Here is a 25,684-nt window from a genome sequence, read left to right on the forward strand (position 1 = left end):
CCAAAAAAGATGTGTCTTGTATATACAAATAGCTTGGGGCATGGCTATCAAGTAACAAGACTGATTTAATACTTTATAGTCATAGCACATTAAAAATATATTGCCAGAGGGATAATAGTACCACATATGAAAAATGTCTATATGGGATTTATTGCAAAGCAGAGTATATAGCAAATTCTAAGGAAGAGCAAATAATTTTTAAAACCAAATTTTCAAATTTAATGGCTTAGACCAAAGTCTCAGTTACTTTTTGGAGAATTCAGAACTGTTAACAGTAGAGGAATGCTTTTCCTTTTTCCTTTTCTTTTTTTCCTTTTTGTGATGTTTGCCTTTTTTTGATTTACTCTTTTTTTCTTTTTTCTTTTCTTTCTTCGGATATTTTTGTTTCTTTTGTTTTGAAGTGTCCTCTTCAGTAGAACTGGATGAATAAGACCTATGGGCAATAAAACATATTGATAATTGCTTTTATGACTGATAAGTTTAAATGGGATTTGAAATGAATTCTTTTCTGAGTAAAGTGGGGAGATAAATATAAACTCAAAATATGCTTCACATATTTGTATTCCCTCAAAATCCTGAATTCAGATTTTTTGCTGCTTGGTCACAGAAACTATTATCTTTATTCTGCTCAACTCTAATAATGAGTTTTAAATTCAAAAAGGATGAAATTATCATGTGGCCATACCCTTCAAAATCTCCAAAGACAAACCAAGTGGCATTCACCAAGGCTCATTACATACAAAATTCACTTGTGTATACAACTTGCTAGCATATTCTTTTAAGAGCCTCAAAAGAATACTATGATATATTTCTAAAAAAGGCTATAATTATACCTTGGTATAAATGAATGAAAGCTGAAAACTAGCAGAATAAAAGCACTTTTGTTAATTCAATTTTTCTAGTAAAAGTACTTGATCCCTCTAAATGCAGAGTGATACAGATGAATACTTACATTACAAAATAGTTTTCATTAGTCACAAAAAAGATGCTTTTAAATGAATTCTCTAAATTAATGAGGATAACATCATAATTTTTAAAAATACTACTCTAATGGTAAATTGCAAAAGAAACTGGAGAATTCCTTTTTGTAATAGTAAAAAGAGAAAAAAAAATTTTTTTAAACCCAGAAAAAGTGTGGTGGCACCCGTAGCTCAGAGGTCACCACATATACCAAGGTCACAGGCAGGTTCAAACCAGCCTGGGCCAGCAAAACAACAATGACAACTGCAACAAAAATATAGCCGGGCACTGTGGGGGGCTCCTGTAGTCCCAGTTACTTGGGAGGCTGAGGCAAGAGAATCGCTTAAGCCCAAGAGTCTGAAGTTGCTATGAGCTGTGACATCACAGCATTCTACCGAGGAAGAGATGGTGAGACTTTGTCTCAAAACAAACAAACAAACAGGGTGATTGATGCCTGTGGCTCAAAGGAGAGGGAGCCGGCTCCATATGCTGGAGGTGGCGGGTTCAAACCCAGCCCCGGCCAAAAACTGCAATAAAAAACAACCAAAAAACCCAGAAAAAGCCCTATATAGAGGTGGATAAAATTTTACCTATACCCAAACTCAAAATATGTATCACAAGACAAACTGAATTAATTTGTTAATTTTAACAAGGCATCTGAAGAGTTCAATCAGTAATCTAATTAGGAGTTAAAATTCAACCATGAAAACTATGGCCAGTACCTTAAAAAATGGCTATGTATATAGTTTCGTTCTAATGTAAATGAAACTGTACTCATTTAATCACAGAAGAAAGCTGCCTCTTACTACTTTTGATCAATTTCTTCAATCAGTTATTTGTTGAAAGATTTCTCAGTAAAAATTCGCAGGTGGCTGATGAAGAATTTTTAGGATGAAACTTCTATTAATAAATTAATTTCTTAGCCATGGTAATGATATTATGAGAATAAAAATATTTAAGCTCCAACTTTGTGTAGGTGAAGACAAATGCATGTGAAATATTTAGATTTACCACTGATTAAAATCTTGGCTGTTGTTTTAAAACTTAAAAATCTAGAATAGAAATACAATGTATAAAAAAGGGGGAAGCTGTTACTTATTTATACCTTGATTTGATCCCAAAAGGTGGGTAAAGACTGACTTTGTCTTTGGTTCCTAACATGAAGGACTTTGTCATTTTATTGAAATGACTGTGCAACTTTTTCTTTTCCCATTAAGAAAAAGTTAATATTACACTGACAAGACTACACATGAAAAATGAAATTTGGCAATCCATTCTGGATTCACGGTCCTGCTTTTCTTTCTTTTTCTTTAATGCTATTAAAAAATACCTTTTCCTTTTTTTTTTCAACTTGACTTTCTCTTTGCTTTTTTCTTTTTTCTTCTCCTCTTCTTCATTTATTCCTGTGGGGGAGAAGTGGGAGGAAAACTCAGGTCACCAGGGGTCTATATACCAATAGGGTATGTACACATTTTTAAGTTTTAATGGTTGCTTGGTGAATTTCACTAGTTAGGAAACTGTAGTACTCTTGCAACAATTTTCCCCTCTTGATTATTTTTATTCATTAAAGCCTTATAAAAGTCTTAACATGTTTTTTATAAAAATTTCAAATAATACTAACTACATTAGTACTCCACTTCTAATTCCTGTGCAAATCAATGTCAACAGTTTCATGGATACTCTGCAGGCCTTAAAAAACAAAACACCACAACAGTGGTACACAGTTTTTACATTTTCTTTTGCAACAAAATTAGTATCATGCCATATTATCCTCTAACTTGTTTTTACAATTTTATGTGTATTCTTCTATGCTTTCTCTATATAATACCAAACACATACAGATTTACTCATACATACAAAGTTGCTTAAGAGTTCCAGAGTCTTTTCACCTTTGAAAAACATACTGTGTTGATAAAATATTTTACAACTTATCTCTCGCCCTTAATTCAGCAGATATTTCCCCTTGTCATTAAACATAGATCAACATCATTATTAAATATAAAATAGTGTTCCCATGAACTGTAATTTATCCTCTTCTACTTTCATTCTTAGAAACAGTAGCAATGCAAACTTTTGTACATATCCTTTGCACATACGAGAAATATTTCTGGGTGATAGAACTTATCAACATACGCAGTATATTTACAGACAAATTATTTAATTTTACTTGAATTTAGTAAAAGAAAGTAAAATGGAAACACGATTTTAAAAATAGCTCTTCCACAGAAAGATTATTAATCAAAAAAAATCTCTAACGTTAAGAAAAAAGATTATAAAAAAACTAAGAGGATGGAGCTATTAATGTTTTGATTTCAGATGGTATCAATAAACTCCCTACTTTATATAAAAGATGAAAAAAATTAGGCTTTGTGCTTTTCATTTCTTAACACTAAACCTCCCAATTTTTAGGTCTAATTATTTTTACACTGTCACGTTTTTAAAAAACATTTACATTTGTCTGTAAATAAATACAGATATATATATATGTATACCTAATCTACATATTTCATAATTATAAAATTAATGTACATTCAATGTAGAGATTTTTGTAAGATTGAGAAAAATAATATAACATAATATAAATAAGAGAATTAAAATCTTATTATCAGGAATTACTTTTAGTAGCCAGGAAGCCTTGAGGTCATTGGGCAAGGTAAAGAATACAGAAGTCAGTTTGTCTCCCAGACTCTTAGGAGATTTTATTGACCACACTTTTCATTTAACAAATATTCACTAAATGTTTATGTGCCAGGTATTGCGCAGGGACTGAATCCGTGCTATACATGATCCTCGCCCTCATGGAGCTAATCCTTAAGTGGTGAGAAAGAAAATCAACCAGCAAACAAAGATAGTATTCCACCTGGAGAGCAAGGATAGTGCCTGTCGGGAAGACGACACCGGTGTCAAGGGTCCAAGGCAAAAAGAGCTGGGTGTGTTCTAAGAACAACAAAAGCTCGTGTGGACAGAAGCAATGAAGATATAATGTATTTTTGAAATTTTAATGTTTCTATACTGCTGGAAGCTCTTAACACTACTCTTTCACTGTTTATTGAGGTTTTTTCCCAAGGCAGGATGCTGAGGTGCATGGCAGGAAAGGAGTTTGAGTTTTTGCAATGTAGTAAAATCTTGGAAAATAATACAATCAATCTTTGGAGTGCAAAACATAAGGAAGGAAGGCCTTAATGTACTTTCACAGTAAACTTCTGTAAGGATTTGCAAAGTGCAGGGGTTTCTTATCTAACAGACAGAGGAGTCAAAGGTTATGATCCAGCGCTCAGAGACAGCTTTGGATTACTATGGAAGACCCATCCTAGCAGCAGCCCCAGGCTCAGCTACTGGATCTTAGTTCACACACCTGTTACTAGGTTTGTAGCTACACCAACTGCTTTTTCTAATCCCGGATTAGGCAGTTTCAAACGTATACCCCTATGTCTTCTCATCTACAACTTAGCAAATACCTTTTGCAGTGTCTTATAAAAACAGTACAAGCCACACTTAGGCTTTACTCCAATTACCTTTATTATAATTCATGTTAGCCCTACCGTCATGAAACTTGAAACCATCATAGTAAGTTGTTTCTTTGAATCTGATTCCAGCAGTTACTAAAGGAAAGGAGGCAGACTCATGACAATATACAAATACCTGAGTTGAATTTTCTGATGGGTAGTTTTTAGTGTCAGATATCTTTAAGTATAATCAACTATGAATTTAACATGAAATGCTTAAACGAAAGAAACAAAACTAGGCCCCAATTCCCCCAATTTGTCAAGATACATTTCTTGCCTGTGCTGAACTAGAGGAACCCTATAAAAAATTAAGGGATGAGATATGAGGAGAGGACTATCTCCTCACTGTAGGTAAACTAATGATTTGTTTTAAATAACACTAGTTAAAATAGAATGAGAAAAAAACCTATATTCTTGAATTTCCTAGGTCCTTTGTAAATAGTGAAATCCTTTTACATAGAGTCCATCTACATAGAAACATAAACATGTCTTCAGACATTTACTAGAGGCAGAGTTTCTTTAGGAAGTTCACAACCATAAAAAACCTTAATTGTCCTGAAGCACTGGAGTGTTAACTAGACAGAAAGCACGCTCGAACACACAGACACAGACACACATACAAATGTGAGTCAATAAGACCTCAGACTCTTTGCTATGCATTAATCAGTCAATCCTGTTCATGTCACTCGTGATACAATTTCGAGGGGTGCACAGGTCCCATGCTGTTATCTTGTAATTAAACGATAATGTTTGTTCCCATCCACTTTAAGTCCTGCTCTCACATTTCCTAATTTGCATCAGTAATGCATAATATTTTTGCTTATTTTAAATGAAAGATATTTCTTTTCTTTTTTTTTTTTTTTTTTGAGACAGAGCCTCAAGCTGTCCCCCTGGGTAGAGTGCCGTGGCATTACAGCTCACAGCAACCTCCAACTCCTGGGCTCAAGCGAGTCTCTTGCCTCCGCCTCCCAAGTAGCTGGGACCACAGGCGCCCGCCACAACGCCCGGCTATTTTTTGGTTGCAGCCGTCATTGTTGTTTGGCGGGTCCGGGCTGGGGATTCGAACCCGCCACCTTAGGTGTACATGGCTGGCGCCTTAGCCGGTTGAGCTATAGGAGCCGAGCCGAAAGATATTTCATTTAAAATATGTAATGAGTGGGAGATAACAGCAAGATGCCAAAGCAGGAAGTCTGGCTCCTACTCCTCCACAGCACTAATTTTTCTTTATCTCGCGGCACCCTTGAACTTGTAGTTAAACTTCCACAGCACACTTAAAGAGTAAAAAAAAAAATATATATATATATATATATATACTTACTTTGCTTTGAACGTCTCTTGAAAAAAATTTAATTAATGATCCTTAAAAATTTTTGTGTCACACCTAAGATCCTGCCGTGGCACACCAGTTGAAAATCACTGCTCTACAGAACCACTAACATAACAATAATATTCAGACCCAAAACCCTTTAGGAGAAACCCAGAATCCAGGTGAGAAATGGAAACACCTTGGACAAGTGAAAACATGAGGAAAATCACATTAATCCAGGTAAGAAGAATCCATTCCCTTTGTTTGCATCAGCCACACGAAGCTGGATTATCTAGGATCCAAGAAGACCAGCTCAGCCTGAGATTTCTCCTGTGTATGGGGTGAAAGGGGGTCTTGGTCTTGTGGTGGTGTATTCTCTGGGGGGCCAATTTCTATCTTGTCTTATACCAAGTGCTAAAAGACTAGAATCCCAACTACATGGGGCAGAGGGAAACAAGAGAAGAGAGACAGAAATCCTCCTGCACCTGGCACTGCTCTGCAAGGTTGGGAAAATGTACTCTTTTTTCCTAATACACAGTCACCAATGCAGCCACATAAGAAACATAAAGAATCAAGAAAATGTGACCAAAATTAATTTTTAATGTTCTCTGGCAATCTAAAACGAATTTAACCTCTCTTCCTATGCCTGAGACTCAATTAAGATAAGTCGCATTTTGTTTCTGTGTGATATCTAACTCATGGAATTTTGTAGTTTACAGAGTATTTTCACTTAGAGTATCATATTTCCTCCCTAAAATCCCTTTGCAAGCATGAGCCATTTTATTCACAAGAAGAGAATGAAATGGATAAACAATAGGCCTGTAATCTACTCTCTCTAGGGGTAGAGGAGGAAAGAGAGCAGGTGACTTGGTCAAACATCTTTGAAACACACTCATAACAAATGCTGTTGGACAGATAATCTTTATTTAAAGAATGCTTATAGCAAGGTGTAACTGTGTGGGCTAAAATTGTTGTGGTAAACAAATGTAGAATCTAAGTATTTATAGGGTATAAGTCCCAGGAAAAGGTAACTATTTGGACATAAAGTGGAGATGTCTCATGACCAAATCAACTTTCTTTTGTATAATATAGAAACTTCTTATGTTAATCTTGACCAGAATGAATTCTGACATAGAGAGAAAATACCTGTGAGGCTGCACAACTCTCTCTGCTTTGTCTATGCTTCGTGATTATTTGTATACTTGAATTATTAGTGAAGCTTGATACTGGCTAAGATCTCTGATCTATGTGACTATGATCTGATAACCCAATCTTTTTGTTATCCCACAAGGAAGCTGAGGCTCAGAGTCGTGAGTCACTTGGTAAAAGTCACATACTAAAAAAAAAAAGCATCCAAATAGGATGTGAAACCAAGTCTTACATCAAACTCTTTGCACAATGTCACACATCCTAATAGGATGGGGAGAAAAACAGCAATTCCCTCCCCTACCACAAATACCAGTTGTGGAGTCAAAAACAGACATGCCTCCTGGCTTACTGTCTATTTGGTCTTAGGTAAATTACTTACAATGTTAAAGCCTACTTCCTTACCTATAGAATATAAAAGATATCTTAATAAGTGCAATTGATACACATGACATAATACAGCTTAACATTTAGAAACATTTCAAAAGAACGGAGAAAAAAAAGCATTGCTTACTTTTCTCCTGTAACGCCTGCAATTTATTCAGTTCTTCATTCTCTTCATCACTTTCTTCACTGCTTGTACTGCTGACATCCAAAACAATGTCCCTTTTAGGGTCTACTCGGAGAAAATTGCGGCATTCAAAAGTCAGGTGACCGGCTAAGACAAACAAAAATTCAGAATGGTAAAACTACTGGATCATTATGATCTTTTTGTATGTTTTGCTGTCTCCTGGTAAGCAGCAAGTTACAATTTTAGTAACATAAAAAGGTTTAATTTTCATTCAGTGGATGGTAGATTATTTTCCCTGTATTTTTCCTTGAATGTATTACTCAGAACTATTTCTTTTCTTCATCTGAACTTCTAATTCAATGAGCATTTTTGAGAATCATTTTTTATGGATTTGAAATGAATTATTGCATTTTCCCTTTCTAATAATATGGTAATATTTTTAACTTAGGTAATTAAAAACCAAACCCATACTGTTAATACTTGGGATTTTATATTTTATTCTATTTCCAAACTTTTTACTTCCCAGTTTGACTGCTGTACTCACACCATTATACAGCTTTCAACTAATTAAAGTTGGCATAATCATGTACAAGCATTAATATAAGTCAATATGCTTTTCTAAAGGACACCTAAAAATTTAATTCTGACATCATACTCCTATGAGGCTCTCCCAATAAGAAAACTACAACAGTAAACAACGTACTGCATGGTACAATTTTTTAGAAAGCCAAATGTAAACACCAGAGAAGTATAGGAAATGATATACCTATAATCCATATGTTAATATTTTATCATATCCACTTCACTTATTTTAAGGAAAAAGCTCTCTCTTATACATGTGCGTGTGCAAGCACCCACACAAAGTTGGGGAGCTTGTAATCTTTTGAAACCCTGCTTTAATCCCATTCCATTCTTTTTGTCCTCAGTAGTGACTTTACTGAAGTTGGCGTCTACCTTTCCCAAACAACATATTATAGAGTGGTTAAAAAAAATAAACTCGGGGCAGCGTCTGTGGCTCAAAGGAGTAGGGTGCCAGGCCCATATGCTGGAGGTGGCAGGTTCAAATCCAGCCCCAGCCAAAACTTGCTAATAAGTAAATAAATAAATAAACTCAATTATATACACTTACCATTCTGTGCATTTCTGCCACTCAATGTTTGTGTTTTATCTATTAACATAATAAGTAGGTGTAATTTTTTTCATTTTATCTAATGAACAATGTTCCACTGAATGAAAGTCATATTTATTTATCCTATTACTGCTAGAAACTAAGGTTGCTTCTAGTAGTTTGCTATCATAAACAATGTGGAAAGGACCAGGGTAGGGTAGCTTTCGAATTTTCATAACCATGACTAACCCATGGTAAAATGTAACAATGTAACCCATGGTAAAACAACAATGTAACCAAGTGTACTCAAATACACATTCATAGATAAATGGGCCATAACACAGCAGTCCCCAACCATTTTGCACCAGGGACCAGCTTTTTACAATTCTTCCATGGACTGGGAGGGATGGTTGTGTGTGTGTGGGTGATTTCTGGATGATTCAAGGGTATTACATCTGCACCTCAGAGCATCAGGGATTAGAATCTCATAAAGAGCACACAACCTAGATCCCTCTCATGCACAGTTTACAGTAGGGTTTGTGCTACTATGAGAATCTAATACCACTGCTTATCTAAAATCCCAAGTGATGGGAGCAGCTGTAAACATAGATGAAGCTTTGCTGGCTTACCCCCACCACTCACCTCTCGCTGTGTGGCAGGGCTCCGAGATTGATATGGGGGGGAGGGTTGGAGGTTGGGGACTGCAGCCACGATACACGAAAATTAAAACAACAGTTACATGAAGCACTAATGCTTTCAATGTTCCAAAAAACCAATGCAGACAGTGAACAAATAATTCATCTCGTGACCTGCTGATAATTCACCTCGACTGTTTGGATTTATTTCTAGCTCTTGTACTTTGTGGGTGAAGCCTTCTGGGAGTGCTACATGTATATCAGAGAATCTTCTGTTACAGTGCCAATCTTGCTGAAGCAGGGCCCTGGGCTGCTTTTATCCCTTGTATCCTGCCAGCCCATAAAAACAGAAGTTCAAGAACCCTGTGTTCATCAAGTACCCTCACCGCTTATCTCTTGGAGCTTTTGCTTTCCTTAGGTTGTTGGCCTTTGAATGTTCTTGTTTATTTTCTTCCTATTATTATACTAATGTAGCTTAAACTTACATATGTTGCACATTTTATATAAGTTTCTTAGCTGTTTACCAGAGGGCCTCGTCTGCTATAATGTTGGAAACATTGTTCCTCCATTGTGATTTTTGCCCAAAATGACTCAATTAGAAGCACGTGTTTCTGTTTCCAAACACAAGGAGTTTTAAAGTTTTGTTTTTATTGTTGTTTTCTCAATTTATTAGACTGTTTTCAGAGAATGGAATCCGTACAATATCAATTCTTTAGTATTTGATGAGATTTCTTTTGTGGTCTTGGTATATACTTCAAAAGCATCTACAGTCATACACTGCACAATGAGGTTTAGGTCAGTGATGGACTACATGCATGATGCTGGTCCCTAATGTTATGATACTGTATTTAGTACAGTAACATGCTGTACAGGTTTGTAGCCCATACCATGCAGGCTACACCATCTAGGTTTGTCTAAATACACTTTATGATGTTTGCCCAAGAATGGGATTGCCTAAAGACACGTCTCACAACTTACTTCTGTTAAGTGAGGCATAACTATACAACAGTATTTGTTGGTTGAGGTTCCATGTTCATTTTGTTCATTTGTCTAATAATTTCTGATAGAAGTACTTAAAAATTGTACTATTCTTATTGATTTTCTGTTTTCTCTTCTTGAAATATAGTGGAGTTTTTTGTTTGTTTGTTTTTTGAGACAAAGTCTCACTCTATCACCCTGGGTAGAGTGCCATGATGTCATTCTTGCCTCAGCCTTCAGAGTAGCTGGGACTACAGGTATCTGCCACAATGCCTGGCTTTCTTTTTTATTTTTAGTAGGAGATTTCTCCCTCTTGCTCAGGCTTGTCTTGAACTCCTGAGTTCAAGGGATCCTCCAGCCTCCGCCTCCCAGAGTGCTAGGATTACAGACAGGTGTGAGCTACCTGTAATGACTTTTCAGTAGCTATTTTGAGACTAAATTAGTAAGCACATTCAAGATCACTAATTGTTTTATCTTTTAACCTGATTGTTGTTGAATTTCTTATCCTCAGCACTGCTTTTACCTCAAAAGTCTGAAATTAAAATTGTCCTTCTACTACTCTTTTATTACTCATTGAATTATATGATTTTGTGAGTAAAACAACTGAACGTCAGCAATGTTCAGCCTACTCTCTCTGCTTTTTTCTCATTCCCTTATTTTGGAAATTTCTATGTGGTTTTTTCACTTGCCTCAGTACTGTTTAGTCTGCATGCAGTTTTAGCAACAACATGTGGCTAGACTTTTATCTGATTTCACATGAGATCAGTTTTTAACATTAACTTCTTAGTGTGAGAAAAACAGTTCCTGTCTCATTGGAAGCAGTGTAAATTCACTCCTCATACTTAGGAGGTATAAGATTGGGCTGCTCATCCTGATTATTCCTTCTCTTCTAGATATTGTTCTATGGGAACTCAAACTCACTGTAAACATGCCTGCTACTCTCCTCAGAGTGAGCAGAACTTCTCTGAGGAGTCTGACTCACAAGGGGCTCCACCCTTGAAATGCTGCCATCCGCAGGGCTCTGAGGCTTCCCACCACGATTGGGCTGTCAGAGGCTTACCCTGTCGGCCTGCAGACCTCATTGTTTTCAGCTGGCCTCTACTGCTCTGACTTCCCCTTTTGCTCTTTTTCATTTCCGGCCCCTGGGAATTTTCTTTTCACTTTTGGAGCTGAGTTTTGTTGTGTTGTTATTATCACTCTACTTTACTCCTGCATCTTTGTATGTCCGGAACAGAATGGAGGACGTTTTATGTTGGTTCAACTTGCTATTTTGATCAGAACTCCTGATGGTATAATAATTTTTAGTCAAGCTAGCTTTGTTCCCAAATGCCTCACATTAGAGTGAATATTTAAAATGCTTAAATAATGAATACACTGGTAGCAGGCTCTGTCTCACACCCACTTTAGCTTTGCTTCAATCAAAGTGACCATAAAATGGTAACTCAAATTACTTGTGAAAGTACAAATAGAGTTTCTTATTCTTTTTTTACTGAGAAACAAGTGATGGAAGTTCAGGAAATAACTATATTCCAAATTACAGTTCTTGTGGCTTCTTTTCTAAGTAGATAATGGGCAGAGAATTCTTAGAAACTTAGTTTTGATCATGGATATGGAGAGACATTTTAAGTTATAACATTTTAATAGCCAATTATAAAAAGTGATGTGACTTTTTTCAGAAATGGAAAAGCCAATCCACAAAAAGTCACATGGAAATGCAAGAGACCCTGGATAGGCAAGCAATCCAGAAGAAGAAAGGGCGGCGGACCCACACTGCCTGAGCTACTTTTACAATGCAGTTTTTATCAGAAAGACCAGGAAATCAAGATCTTCATCTCTCATAACTGCAAAGATGTAAATTTAACATCATTACTAAATTTTTCCACAGGAGACAGAGCAGAAATCGTTTAACAATTTTATCACTAAGATCCAAGATCTGATTAATAAAACAGAAAGAACTAAACTTGAAAAGACTGTCTACAAATTTTACTAACTTAACTTCTCTAAAAAAACCCACAAAACCCGAATTATCTAATTACTACAAATGTTCTAGCTGTTGTCTAAAATTACATCAACAAATATTCTATTCCCAGAAAATTACTTTAATTAATTTCCTAAAACAATTGATATTAGCAGACAGATTGGGAAACCCGTGCCAAACAATATAGCATTTCTACAGGTGGTAGGTTCTTAAGTCTTGCATAATAAAGAGATGGGATATGTAAGTTAGCAGTGACTGAACGTAAACAAAGCAGACTAGAAACAAATTTAAAAAAAAAAGAAAATATTTCATCCCATTCATTTCTTGCACACAAGTACATCCTTCAGTTTTCATTTATATCAGGGATATGTACATTCGTGCACTCAGCTTCCTGACTTGAGCAAGCTTCTGTTGAGCCGCGTGTCAGCCCTCACTTGGAAGTGTGTGACTTCTTGGCAGGCTTCCATTGTGCACTTCCGACAGAGATTTATGATCTAAGTGATCTCTTAAGACACAATCTTGCATGGTAATCTTTTTGTCAAATCAATATTAATTGGTAAAAAAAAAAAAAAACCAAAAAAATAGCTCTTTAATGAGTTGGAGTGTAGTAAAAATCCAGGCTAATTTGCATGGTTGCCAAACAACTTAGAAAATAATGCATGCTATTTTTATGGTGTTTAGTAAAGCTTTAGGAATTACTACAATTAGAAAAATAGTATTTATTTACAGTATATAATTACAAATATGTATTGAGTAATTACACATGCTGAACTTTACCTTTTCATTGCATTATATTAACCATAATAGAGACTAATGATTGTTTAAGTAAGTTTTTGCCCATGAGCAGAAATTCTGGGACCAATTACATCTTCATAAAAAGGGATAAGTAAATTCAATAAACACAAAAACCCTTCATTCATAGTTTGCATTGCCTTGATTTCTTTGCCTTGTATCTATAAGAATAGGGAGTAAAGGAATATATGTACTTTAAGACAAATATACTTTCTCTAAATTCCTAAATCTACTATTACCCAATTGCATTTCATGGTATCTTTTCTATCATCAACTATACAGCTACTAGTCACTGGGTCTAAAGCAGGGAAGGAAATCAAATATTTAGTGCTGAGGAATTTTTCAATCAACTGTAAACCTTAGTTAAAGGCTAAAGGACTATGCAGGGGCCCCTGAAATCAATATGCTAAATCTTGGCCGGCGCTTGTGGCTCAAAGGAGTAGAGCACCAACCCCTTATGCCAGAGGTGGTGGTTCAGACCCAGCCCCAGCCAAAAACTACAAAAAAAAAAAAAAGTTGCTAAATCTTATTGCCCTAGAGCAGTGGTTCTCAATCTTCCCAATGCTACGACTTTTTAATACAGTTCCTCATGTTGTGGTGATCCCCAACCATAAAATTATTTTCACTGCTACTTCATAACTGTAATTTTGCTAGTGTTATGAATTGTAATATAAATATCTGATATGCAGGATGGTCTTAGGTGACCCCTGTGAAAGGTTTGTTTGGCCTCCAAAGGGGTCGTGACCCACAGGTTGAGAACCGCTGCCCTAGAGGCAATGATTCCAGCAGGAGCAATGCACAATTATGTACTTACGGTAGCCACACTTTTTACAGCCTGCTCTAACGCTGTCCTTGTTGCAACCTGAAATACAATTGGATAACACTTTAGGAGAATACATACATAAAAACATAAAAACTGTTATCACATGAAATAGCTGAGAAAACTATTTGTTGTAGATTTCTTAGAAACAAAATTCCTACCAACCCAGCTTAATAACACTGCTCAATTATTATGGCTTTTAGAAATCAACAGGCCAATTTACTCAAATTATTTGACAAATACTTCAAAAACATATTTTTTTCTAATTCAATAGAAATTCAGTATTACAGTTAACAGCTTAAACATTCTAGGAGTTCTACAGCACTGAGGACGAAATTCCAGGGTGTTTGGCTTCTCCCTCCAATGTAAAAAAGTTAATTTACTACATGTATATGTGAACAACGAATACTAAGGTTAGCAATGCTTCCCTGCTTCCCTTTAGAAGACAAAAAACTTTCTTAATGGAGCTGATGAAATTCAAAAAAAATCCATTTTAACTGCTAGGAATTATAAGAAATATCTAAATTCAATACTTAAATTTTAACAAGCAAAAACAAACTAGTTATATATCTCATAAATATTTACTAATATTCAGAGAATCCTTGTGTAATTTTAGTAGTGCCTGTAGGCCATGCTGAAGATAAATACCAGAGAGAAAACAAACGAACAAACTCATTTTTGGGGGGTGAGTGCAGTTGTTCATGCCACAGTTGACACCTATAATTTCAATACTTTGGGAGGCCAAAGTGGCAGGATCGCTTGAAGCCAGGAGTTTGAGACCAGCCTGGACAACTCATGTAGTGAGACCTTGTCTCTATAAAAACAAACAAAAAAATTAACCAGGTGTGATAGCATGTACTTATAGTCCCAGCTACTTGGGAGGCTGAGGCAGGAAGATTGCTTGAGTCCAGAGGTGTGGGGTTATGGTGAGCTATGATCATGCCACCGCACTCTATCCTGGGTAATAGAGCAAGGCTCTGTCTCTTAAAACAAAGTAAAACTGATTTTTTTATTGTGGTAAAATATAAATAACATATAACTTATCATCTAAACATTTTTAAGTATATAATTCAGTGGCATTCAGTACACTCACAGTATCATACAACTATCACCACTATCCATTTCCAAAATATTTTAATCATCTCAAACAGTAACTGTACTTATTAAACAACTGGCCATTCCCTCTTCCTTGCAGCCCCTGGTAATCTTTACTCTGCCTTCTTTATGAATTTGTCCATTCGATGTACCTCATGTGGAAATCAGAGAATATTTGTAATTAGATCTGGCTTATTCCACTGAGTAGAATGTTTCCAAGTTTCCTTCATATTTTAGCATGTATCAGAATTTCATTTCTTTCTATGGCTGAATATATTCCATTGTATGTATATATAGTTGACACTAATTTTATCATCCAAGAGGCCCAGTATAGTATTAATCCATTGTCTTGGTGAAGGGTGAAGGGCACCTAACTGCTAAAGCCTTAACTTGGAGATACATTCCCACTGTATTAAAATACATACTGTGCAAATACAAAACAGGGCTATGTTTAAACAAAATAATTTAAAAATTGTTTCTTTAATGTTATGAAGTTAAAACACCTCTCCCCCATTCTAATTTTGCTTTAAAATATACAATAATGAGTCACTGTAGTAAAAATACAGTCTATCCTGCTATAATGCTTGCTTTAAAAATGTATTTATACTGTTCTAATGCAAGTGATGCACTGGGAAACACTCTGAGGATAACGTTGACTTTAATCAACTTACAACACTAAGTGAACACAGGAAATTGTACCTAGCTGATCTGACCTGTATAGGAATATACGTAACACAATACATGTCCCAAAACGTGTCTAGTGACCTTAGTTCACTGCATCCTTTGTGCGCAGCCCCAGCCATCTCTGGTGTGATAACTTCCCATTGATTTCATGTCATCACCCTCCTGCTGCCACTTCACAACAATTCACAAGCTGCAACTCTTCTGAAACTCACTTTCACAGCGAACTCCAGGTCTTTTTAAAGGTAAAGTGCCATATCTACTGTATTTACATGTATTTTTAACCAATTAACATATGTAAAACTGTGCCGTCTTTATTAGCTCCCATCCTTTTATGTGTCACTGATGAAGTTTTTGAGTGTTATGGTCCAATCCCATTTCCCCCTATAAACCCTGTGGTTTTACTGCACAGTGCACGAATACGTCAATTTGTAGCAGAATTGACTGTGGAACAAAATTGAACTGATAACACAATCTGAGGCTCTTACATTATGAACACAACTGCAACTTGAAAAAAAAAAGCTCAGAGAATTCAGGTCAATGTTAAATCTGTTTCCATAGAAACTGTAGATGCTAAATAATACTGAACAAAACTATGCTAAATGCGCCATTGTTGTTCCTACAATAGACTAAAATGTAGTAAGAGACATATCTGAAATAATCTCATCTCAGCATGTATTAGAACTGAACTTATTTATGATGAATGGCACTGACAAAACTCATCATTCAAGTATCTTATATTTTTAGAATGAACAAAATATAAAACTTTTTTTCTAAGCAGGTCATATTCTTTAATAAAGCTGAAACTTTTACACGAAAGGGAAACATGACAAGTCTAAATAAAGTAACTTTAATCAGCTATTTTCTCACCAGCCTTTAGTTAAATTAAGATTTCAGCTTCATTTAATTTTAATGACTGCCTGGCCAAGTGAATGCTTCTTCCTGGGATTTTGAATCTGAGGCAACTGACACAAAGGATCTGAGACAAGTGACACAATTAAGTGGGGATAGTTAATACATTATGCTGTCATGAGCCAGTTTCCAAGGGCACTGATACCAATGGCAGCAGCAACCCTGACCAGGTCCAACCTTGTGTAGGATCTTAGATATGGATTCCCTTTGTCTTTTCTATTTTCTAACCTTATTAACCAGGCTTTGCCTAGATTCAGTGAACCCACTGATAGCTTTCCTTTTCTGCTTAGTTTCTGTCCTTTGGAACAAGAACTCTGACAGATACACTAATACTCAAAATACAAGTCAAATGGAATAGCAAAGTTGACTGTGAGGTCCTTCCTAGCTAAATTAACCATTTCCCCATCTTAGACTCCTGTGCTGTTGTTTCACCCCTTTTTGAGGTTGCTAAGGCTGTTCAGAATAATATAGCCTGCCTCCTTCAAAATTTTCCTTTCTAATCATGACCTATAATCTAAAAGTCATTCAACAGTAGCATTCTAATGGGGAAGGGGAGTCAGGGACCGACCCCACCAAAGGGTTTTTTATACATTTGCTTAAGCAGGACAACAGAATATGTGAAAATAAATCAGTGGTGGGGTCAGTTTCTGAACTCTCCACATCCACTGGAATGCAAATAAAAACTTAAGTGTGACAACATAAAAATCCCTGATAAAAAATACCAAAAGTAAATTCAAAAAACACATGAAAACTTAGGAAAAATATTTACAACTCATAGGGAGTTGGCAATTATCTAAGGGCAATCATCCCTACTATATAAAAACCCAGAAAGCCATTAAGAAAAAGACCAATAACCAATTTAAAAAAAACCAAAAATGGGCAAAGGATCTGAACAGAAAATTCACAAAGAAGGAAACAGAATGACTCTGAAAAATAGGTATATGTAGTGGTATTTATTTATAAGAGGTGAAATGTACATTAAAACCTATACTGGGATTCTATTTTCACTTACCAGAGTAGCAAAGATTGAAAAGGTTGAGGAAAATGTTGGGGGGAGAGAGGGAAGACACTCCCAGACCTTGGTTTAGGAGTATAAATTAGTACTATCTCTCTGGAAAGCTGGCAAAATCTACCAGAACTATAAAGTACACACTACATTTAATGCCCACACTATAGAGTGTGTCACTTGTCTCAGATCTTTTGTGTCTGTTGCCTCATATATCAGTTCCACTTCTGGGAGTTATTAATCATAACAATTTACTTGTATAAGTGCATGCTGACTTATATACAAAGTTATACATGACAGCATTGTTTGTAGTAATAAAAAAGAAGGGATTAAAATACTTACCGATAAGGTACTTGCTAAGTAAATTATATGAAAGAATGAGGATGGTCTTTAAGACTTTAAGATGTTAGGATCTCCAAAATATATAGTAAAGAAAAAAAAAGAGCAAGGTACAGAATAGTGCTTATGGTATGCTGCCATTTGTACAATAGAAAGAAGATATTATGTATGTGTATGTATACACATATACACACATAAGAAAGCTGTGTCCCCAGAAGGAGAAAGAGGGACTGAGAGGCATGTCACTATACACCTTTTGGTATCTTTAAAATATGAAATGTGATTGAATTAACTTTTCAGAAACCAAATCAGAAAACCCCCCTCAAACAAACAAAACCCTAAGAAAAGTTGTTCTTACGCAAGTATTCTCTGACAAAAGGCAATGACTGCATTTGTAAATTCTTCAGAGAAGCTATGTTGCAAATTTTCAATAAAATTTTACTAATTGATGATGTCAGGAACAAATTTTAGAGGCCTTCATTCCTTGTATATGTTACATATTAAGGGACTGCTTTGCAGTATTCTGTTAAACAGCTGGGGTGATGAGGGAGAGTGCAGGTGCCTGGGCTGGTTCTTCACCTTCCAGGTAACTTCAAGTAACCCCCTAATTTTGTATACAATTCAGTATTCACCATGATGTAGAACTGCCAGGAAGTGCTGGACAAATACTTACCGCTTTGTATGAGGGTAGGGAAAACGCAGTTGTGTGGCTGAAACAACAGCTTAATTTAGTAATGATAGCATTAAAAATTATAGTTTATTAAGCACCTTCTTTTGTCCAGCACAAGTTTAGGTTTTATATATTTTAATATTAATCCTTTCAAGTACAGTCACTAAATGTTGGGAGAAATGTCTGAGAAATGTGTTGCTAGGTGATTTGGCCTTGTGGGCAACATCATGGAGTGCACTTACACAAACCTAAGTGGTGCATCCTACCACCTCTAGGCTGTATGACATAGGCTATTGCTCACTGGCTACAAATCTACACAGTATGTTACTGTACTGAATACTGTGCATATACATTATCTAAACCTAGAAAAAGCACAACATAAATACAGTAGTATAATTTTATGAAACCATCATTGTACATGTGGTTCTTTGTTGACTGAACATAATTATATAGTGCATGACTGTATTTCAGAAGTTGGGAATCAGCAACTTCTGTAGATGTTGCCCACCGTGAAACTAGATATTGCCAGCTCTGTCACTCATTGGCCTATGTGAGGCACGATGGAATTAGAAGAATAGGGCCAGGCACAGTGGCTTATGCCTGTAATCCAAGCATTTTGGGAGGCCAAGGTGAGAGGATTACACGAGGCCAGGACTGTTTAAGATCAGCATGAGCAAAACCTGTCTCAACAAAAAATAGAAAAATTAGCTTGGGGGGGTAGTATGTGCCTATAGTCCCAGATACTCAGGAGGCTCAGGCAGAAGGATCTCTTGAGCCCAGAAATTGGAGGCTGCAGTGAGTTATGATGATACCACTGAACTCTAGCCCAGGGGTGACAGAGTTAGATGCTGTTTAAAAAAAAAAAAAAGAAGAATAGAGGGCAGCACCTGTGTCTTAAAGGAATAGGGAGCCGGCCTCATATGCTAGAGGTGGTGGGTTCAAACCCAGCCCTAGCCAAAAACTGCAAAAAAAAAAAAGAAGAAAGAAAAGAAAAGAAAATAGGTAGAGAGGAAATAACAAAGGAACTTGTTCTTGATTTAGATGATAGTTGGGTATGTGTATGTGTGGGTGTGTATATACATGTATACACACAGTAGAACCTCTGTAAGTTGACCACCCAAGGGAATGCTACAAATTGGGCAACATACAATGGTGGTCAACATAAGGAACTAGCCTATTGTACTGATACATACTTATAGTGCATGTCCAGTGTATGAAAATTAGGCCAACTTAAGGAGGTGGTCAACTATGCAGGTTCTACTGTATTTGTCAAAATTCTGCAGGCTGTGCAAGGGTGATTTAGGGACACCTTAAGACATATGAATATGTACATTATATATTGGCAAGTAGTCCTTACCCCCCCCCCCAAAAAAAAGCTGAGGACAAGAAAAGACCAAAAAGAAGGGAAAAAACTAAAAGAATGAAAGTGAGAGAAAAAGAGTCCTTGACAGTTGCCTCAGGTTGTTCAGTGGTCCTCAAAGGCATCATAAGCCATTGTATTTGACCTAAATTTATTCCTCTGAAATTTCACATCCCCTATGTTTCCAAAGTCAACAATTTCATCACTGGGAACTCTTAACAGTGATGCCTCAAACATAATATTATATTTTCCTTATGTTTTGGGAAAGCCTGTTGTTTTCTTTATATTAAAATGTTTTCTACAATCATTTAAATTTAAGTGTAAAAGGTTAAGTAACTAAGTTATTTTGTATCAAGTAATTAAAAATTACAATTGCTTCTGTCACAAGAGCCATTCTTTTCATTTTCAATCTGATTAGATTCGTTTTCTGTTTTATTAACAAGTGTTACATTTAATTATTCCATTATGGTTCTAGTTATAACTTGGAGATCTTTAAAGAAAATTTCAATTTCTTCTGCTTTTAAAATCTAAACTGCAGCATATTTTATACCAATATAGGTGGTAATTTCTATATAATATGTACATGTTCTGCTGAAGTTGAATGTAAAACTCCAAGTATTTAAATTTTTCTATTGATTTATATAAACAATTTATAGGTATACTCCTTTCTTTGGGATTCCCAAATACTGCAACTGAGGCAATATAGAAGGAAAAAAATAGCAGAAATGAAATTAGAAATTCTTTGTGAATTAAAAAGAAAGGCTGGGCAGCGCCTGGGGCTCAAAGGAGTAGGGTGCCAGTCCCATATACCAGAGGTGGTGGGTTCAAACCTGGCCCTAGCCAAAAGCTGCAAAAAAATACTTACAAAAAAAAAAAAAGGCTAAGTGAGTTCCTTGATGTAAATATTTTGAAAAAGCAGATGTCCTAATGTTCAGTTAAAAATGACTTGCTAATCATTTGACCCTAAAAGGGGAAGTAAAAGTAAACCAATCAAAGTAATTTACTTGCTGATATGAAAACACTAACATTTAAAGTAATGCATAAAAGCTTCTGTCTACATGTCTCACAAAATACATGCAACCTGTCAGGAATTAAGGTATAAGTATTACCCATTTAAGATAAGAAAGAAAGAAGTTTAATTTATTATTCAATGAGACAGAGTCAAGACTGCTGTCTAGTTTAAACTATTTGGTACTAGAATCTGCTCAGCTGCAATTCTAGTTATCAACCCTCTAAATATTTGTTATTTACCTATTATGGGTATAACTCAGAACTGGATGTTATAGAAGCCATAAAGAGGAATAAAGTGGGCGGTGCCTGTGGCTCAGTGGGTAGGGCACTGGCCCCATATACCAAGGGTGGAGGGTTCGAACCCGGCCCCAGACAGCTAAAACAGCAGTGACAACTGCAACAAACATAGCCGGGCACCTGTAGTCCCAGCTACTTGGGAGGCTGAGGCCAGAGAATTGCCTAAGCCCAAGAGTTAGAGGTTGCTGTGTGCTGAGGGCAACGAAGTGAGACTCTGCCTCAAAAAAAAAAAAAAAAAAAAGATAAATAAAGTCTCTACACTAAAGGAAGATACACTAGACTAAGTGATCTAGGGTGATGCATCCCCAGCTGTAATACATGATGGAATATGCCAAGCTCTATAAAAGACACAGAGCTCTATTAATAAGTATGAAGAAGTGGCAGCCAAGACTCTTGGCTGAGATGGGGAAAGCTTCCCACAGGTAGGTATAGACAATATAGGAGGGCCAATAATAACAAAGACACGTACATAGTAGGAAAGCATGTGAGAGGTTTGCAGAATAACTGGCTGAGTTAGATTTTGGCAAGAATGCATAAGACGGTTGCAGAAAGGAAGGGCAAAAAGAGTGATTTGGTCATACTCAGTACCTCACAATTCATTCTTGCGGGAACAGAGAGGTTTGGCAATGACATTAGAAGCTTAAGAAACCTTAGCCATCAACTCTTTCATTATGATAACAAGGAAACTGCACCTCAGAAAGGTGAAGTGGCTTGAAGAGAAACACAAATTTCTGCCTTCCAGGAATGACAGAACATATATGATATAGGAAAATTATTTCAGCAGCAAGGTGCAGCATGGACTAGAGAGAAAAGAAATGACTTATAGTGTATGTACAAAGTGAAAAGAAATGAGATATAGTATAATTTAGAATTTTATTGCTAAGATGCTATCACAATGTGTTTTAAGAATCTTAATCACTCTGATAATCTAGGCTGAAATGTTAACTTGGCCACAGAAAACTCCTCTATTTGGCTGTAAGACTTCACTGAAGGAGAGACCAAAAAAATTAGTTTTTGTGTCAACTGCATCACTAGCATATATTGCCTGCCACCTGTGCTCTTCATGGAGCATGATAAATCACAAATGGCAGAGCTAATTTCAACAACTGTGAATGGGAAAAACAGTTTTTCAAAGACAGTAAAGTTCACTGACACCTGTGTTCAAATGTCATTTGAATATAACCAAAATACCTTCCCAAGAGTCGACTTTGGATTGTGTTACGTATACAATAATTTCAACTTACATACAATGCTATGGGAAAACAGCTGACGTGTGTGACTATACAACAGACAAGGCTGATTTTCACGTGTGGTTTGGTGAAAGCAGCCTCATTATTTTATACGTTGTAATAATTACTAGCAGGACCACCTCAAGAAATATCAAGGAGAATCTATCATACCTAAAATAAAAAAGCATAGAATAATGCTTCTCCTCTTTGATGATTACCTTTAAAAGCTTTAGATGGAGCCCTATTTTCTTTAAATACACTATCCGGATCAATCATCCAGGAAATTATCTTAACATTTTCTGTAACTATATTTTCTAATGACATCTGTACTTTTACAGCCCTGTCGTACCTATTATCTCAATTTTTGCTGGGTTTAAATACTTTATCTATACCTTGCCGTCTAGCTTAATAGCACAATTTAAGATTATTATACTTTGAAGCATAATTTTGAACTGAAGATGGTCAACATTATGTATAACAGTGGTCTAAATTTAAAGGATTTTTTTTCACTTTTAAAAATCACTTTTGTCCTCTTTCATAAGCAGTATATTTTCATTACTAAAGTTTTATCAAGGCAAAAACTATGATACTGTGTTTCCCAGAGTGCTCATGCCACACAGGTGGTCAAAAAGTTTGCTCAAGTAATGGAATGAGAATGACAATTTGGATGCAGCTGTGTGATTCAAACAAAGATCAATCACCAGGGTTGATAAGGATGCCTAGGAAAATCCACTGTGCAGATTTGTGGCCTTCACTGCTGGCCTCTTACATGTTATTCTTCACCAGGCAACAGTCATAGAACTTCCCTTTGCATGCTATACACTCCAACTGAGCAAAATCAACCGTTCCCATGGTCTTAACTCCTATAAGGTGTGTGGATGACACACAAATAATTGTCCTTGACTCTGACTTCCCTCCTAAGCTACAAATTATATCTCTTACTATCTACTAGATATTTCCATTCCTAGGCCTGATCTCAACACAATCGATCATCACCCCCAAGACCTGCTCTCTGTGAAGTGTTGTCTTTATCAGTAAATAGCCCCACCCAATTGCCTGACAGTAAAACCCAGGCAAATCTCATTTCTTCTTTTAACCACCCACATTGAATCAATCACCAATTCCTAGTGATTCTACCGTAAAAGATATATCTCCAACCTATCCACTTTTCTCCTTACCTATTTGATACCACACCTTACTCAGGCACCATCATCACTCACCAGAATTACTCCTAACTAGTGACTTTGCATCCCAACTAGCTCCCCTCCAATCTTCTCTATAGACAGAGTGAGCTTTCCAAACTCACTACTTACAAACCCTTAAATCACTTCCTACCGTCCTGAAGATAATACCAAACTCCTTGTCATGGACTCCTTGTCAACAAAGTCCTCCAAGAGCTGGAAACTACCTTGTAAGTTATACTATAGCATTTCAAAATGAATAAGCACACAAAATCCAGAGAAACCAGACAGGCCGGTCACTTATGAGCTGTCTCATAGTGGACAAGTTACTTGACTTCTTTATCTCTCCGTTTTTCCATCTGTAAAATGGGAATATTCATACCTACTTTGCAGTGTGGTTGTGAATATTAAACGAGATAAAATACAATGTTTGACACAGTATCTTACACATTCGACACATAGTAAAGGCTTAGTAAATATTAGCTACTGTTATCGCTAATTTCTCACTTCTCTCTCATTTGTATCCTGAGTTCCCTCCACACCAAACATCTTTCACTTCCTCTTATCACATATTTCTTCTTCCTTTACATCTCTCACAATTCTTTAGGTCTCATCCTAAATGTCACATCTGTCCTGTCCTGTACCGTTTGGTGCTCTATGTACTTCCCAGGGTCATGCATTCTGCTTGCCATAGCACTTATCTCACTTTCTGTGAATTTCTCTCTCTCTACTGCTAATTTCTGTGAATTTCTCTCTGTGTACTGCTAAATTTTAAGTTCTGCATGAAGAGCAACCATTGTCTATCTTGCTCACCGCTGTATTCCCAATGCCTAGTACAGTGTCTGGCACCGAATAGGTGTGTAGTAATAGAGCATACATTTTTCCTCTTGCACAGCTCCAGCTGCTCTTATTCCCGAGCTGCAGTTCATAGAAGAGCACAGTCTTCCCATAACTGCTTAGAAAGGTTCAGAAAAGCCTGTTACCGAACAAAGAACCTGATCAAATAATCCTGGGACGGACAGGTTTAAACAAAGATAGGGCTTCTGAACCAGAGTACTTCACGGAATCAAGCGCATTGCCAATCTTTAAGTTGGAGGGTGTATATTTCTCAAAATAACTCCTGCAACAATGTTTTGTAGAATACATCGTGGCCAACCCGATTTAAGGAAATGCCCTTTCTCTTACTAGAGCTTCCAAGTAAACTGATAGCGGCGGATGAGAAATTCTCTAAAGTTCTTATTTTGCGGCGTTTACCATTTTTAGGTCAGTAACTCCTGGAGACGGTGAGAGCTAGAAAGAACCTTTAATATGGCTCAACAAAGACTCTTTTACAGATAAGGAAACTGAGGCACAGAAGGCAAAGCGACCAAATTAAGGCCATCCAGTAGCTACACACATCAGGAAGAGTTAATAGAACCTCTATCGTCCGTTTCGTCCCAGAGATTGCCAGTACAAACGCCTCTGACAACCTGGGTCTGCCAAGTGTTTCCATTTCAATTTCTTTTTGAAGCCAAACCACAATTAAGGTGGGTCTTTCTTGCCTCCCTGTCCCTTAGGCCTACAGTTACCACCTTTCGCTCCTCGCTCCCGTTCACAATACACTTTTCCGGGTAAACCGTGCATTTGGGGCTTGGCTGCAGGCGCGGAGGACAGTTTGCTTTCTTTCCTTCAGCGGTTATTGTCGGAGTGCAAACTTTTTCATGCAAACCCAACAAGGTTGTTAATTTTAAGGCCTCCGCCTAAATCCCCGGTGATGCTACTCCCTGTCCCACTGCGCCCTCATCTCTCTTATCCTACCGGCTCCCTCCCTAGCTCAGACGCAGGGGCCCTGCTGTTGGTTTTCACCTGGGACTGCCATGACGGTGGTAAAAGAGATCGCTGGAGCCTTCACCTTTCGAGAACGCGTTTGCTTCTCGCTGGCTGCGAGCAGGACACACAGCCAAAGCGGTCTTGTCGTACCACTCGCACTGGGGCACCTTCGCTGCGGTCGGGGAAGGCCTTGCCAGCCTCTAGTACTGGAACCAAGTAGGCGCGGATGTAGTTTCCGGGAGACTCCTATTGTGGACTACACGTGGTCGGAACCATTCCTGCCAGCTTCGGGGGCGTGAGTGCGACTTGCACACGCGACTAGTGAAGTAAACATCACTAAAATTTACGAATTGT

General features: G+C 36.9%; 1 protein-coding gene across 1 annotated transcript; it reads right to left on the reverse strand.

Annotated features, from left to right (window-relative positions):
- Nucleotides 1–25,505, reverse strand: SREK1IP1 (SREK1 interacting protein 1). Its single transcript, XM_003785865.3, has 5 exons — nt 25,367–25,505; nt 13,735–13,782; nt 7,433–7,576; nt 2,291–2,363; nt 1–433 (listed from the first exon to the last, which is right to left on the reverse strand). Exons 1-5 carry the CDS (start codon nt 25,377–25,379, stop codon nt 244–246), a joined length of 468 nt encoding a protein of 155 aa, XP_003785913.1. The 5' UTR covers nt 25,380–25,505; the 3' UTR covers nt 1–243.
- Between the last annotated feature and the right edge of the window lie 179 nt (nt 25,506–25,684).

This window comes from Otolemur garnettii, unplaced genomic scaffold, assembly GCF_000181295.1.
Source record: "Otolemur garnettii isolate 467f Iridium unplaced genomic scaffold, OtoGar3 scaffold00017, whole genome shotgun sequence".
NCBI classification, from domain to species: Eukaryota; Metazoa; Chordata; class Mammalia; order Primates; family Galagidae; genus Otolemur; species Otolemur garnettii.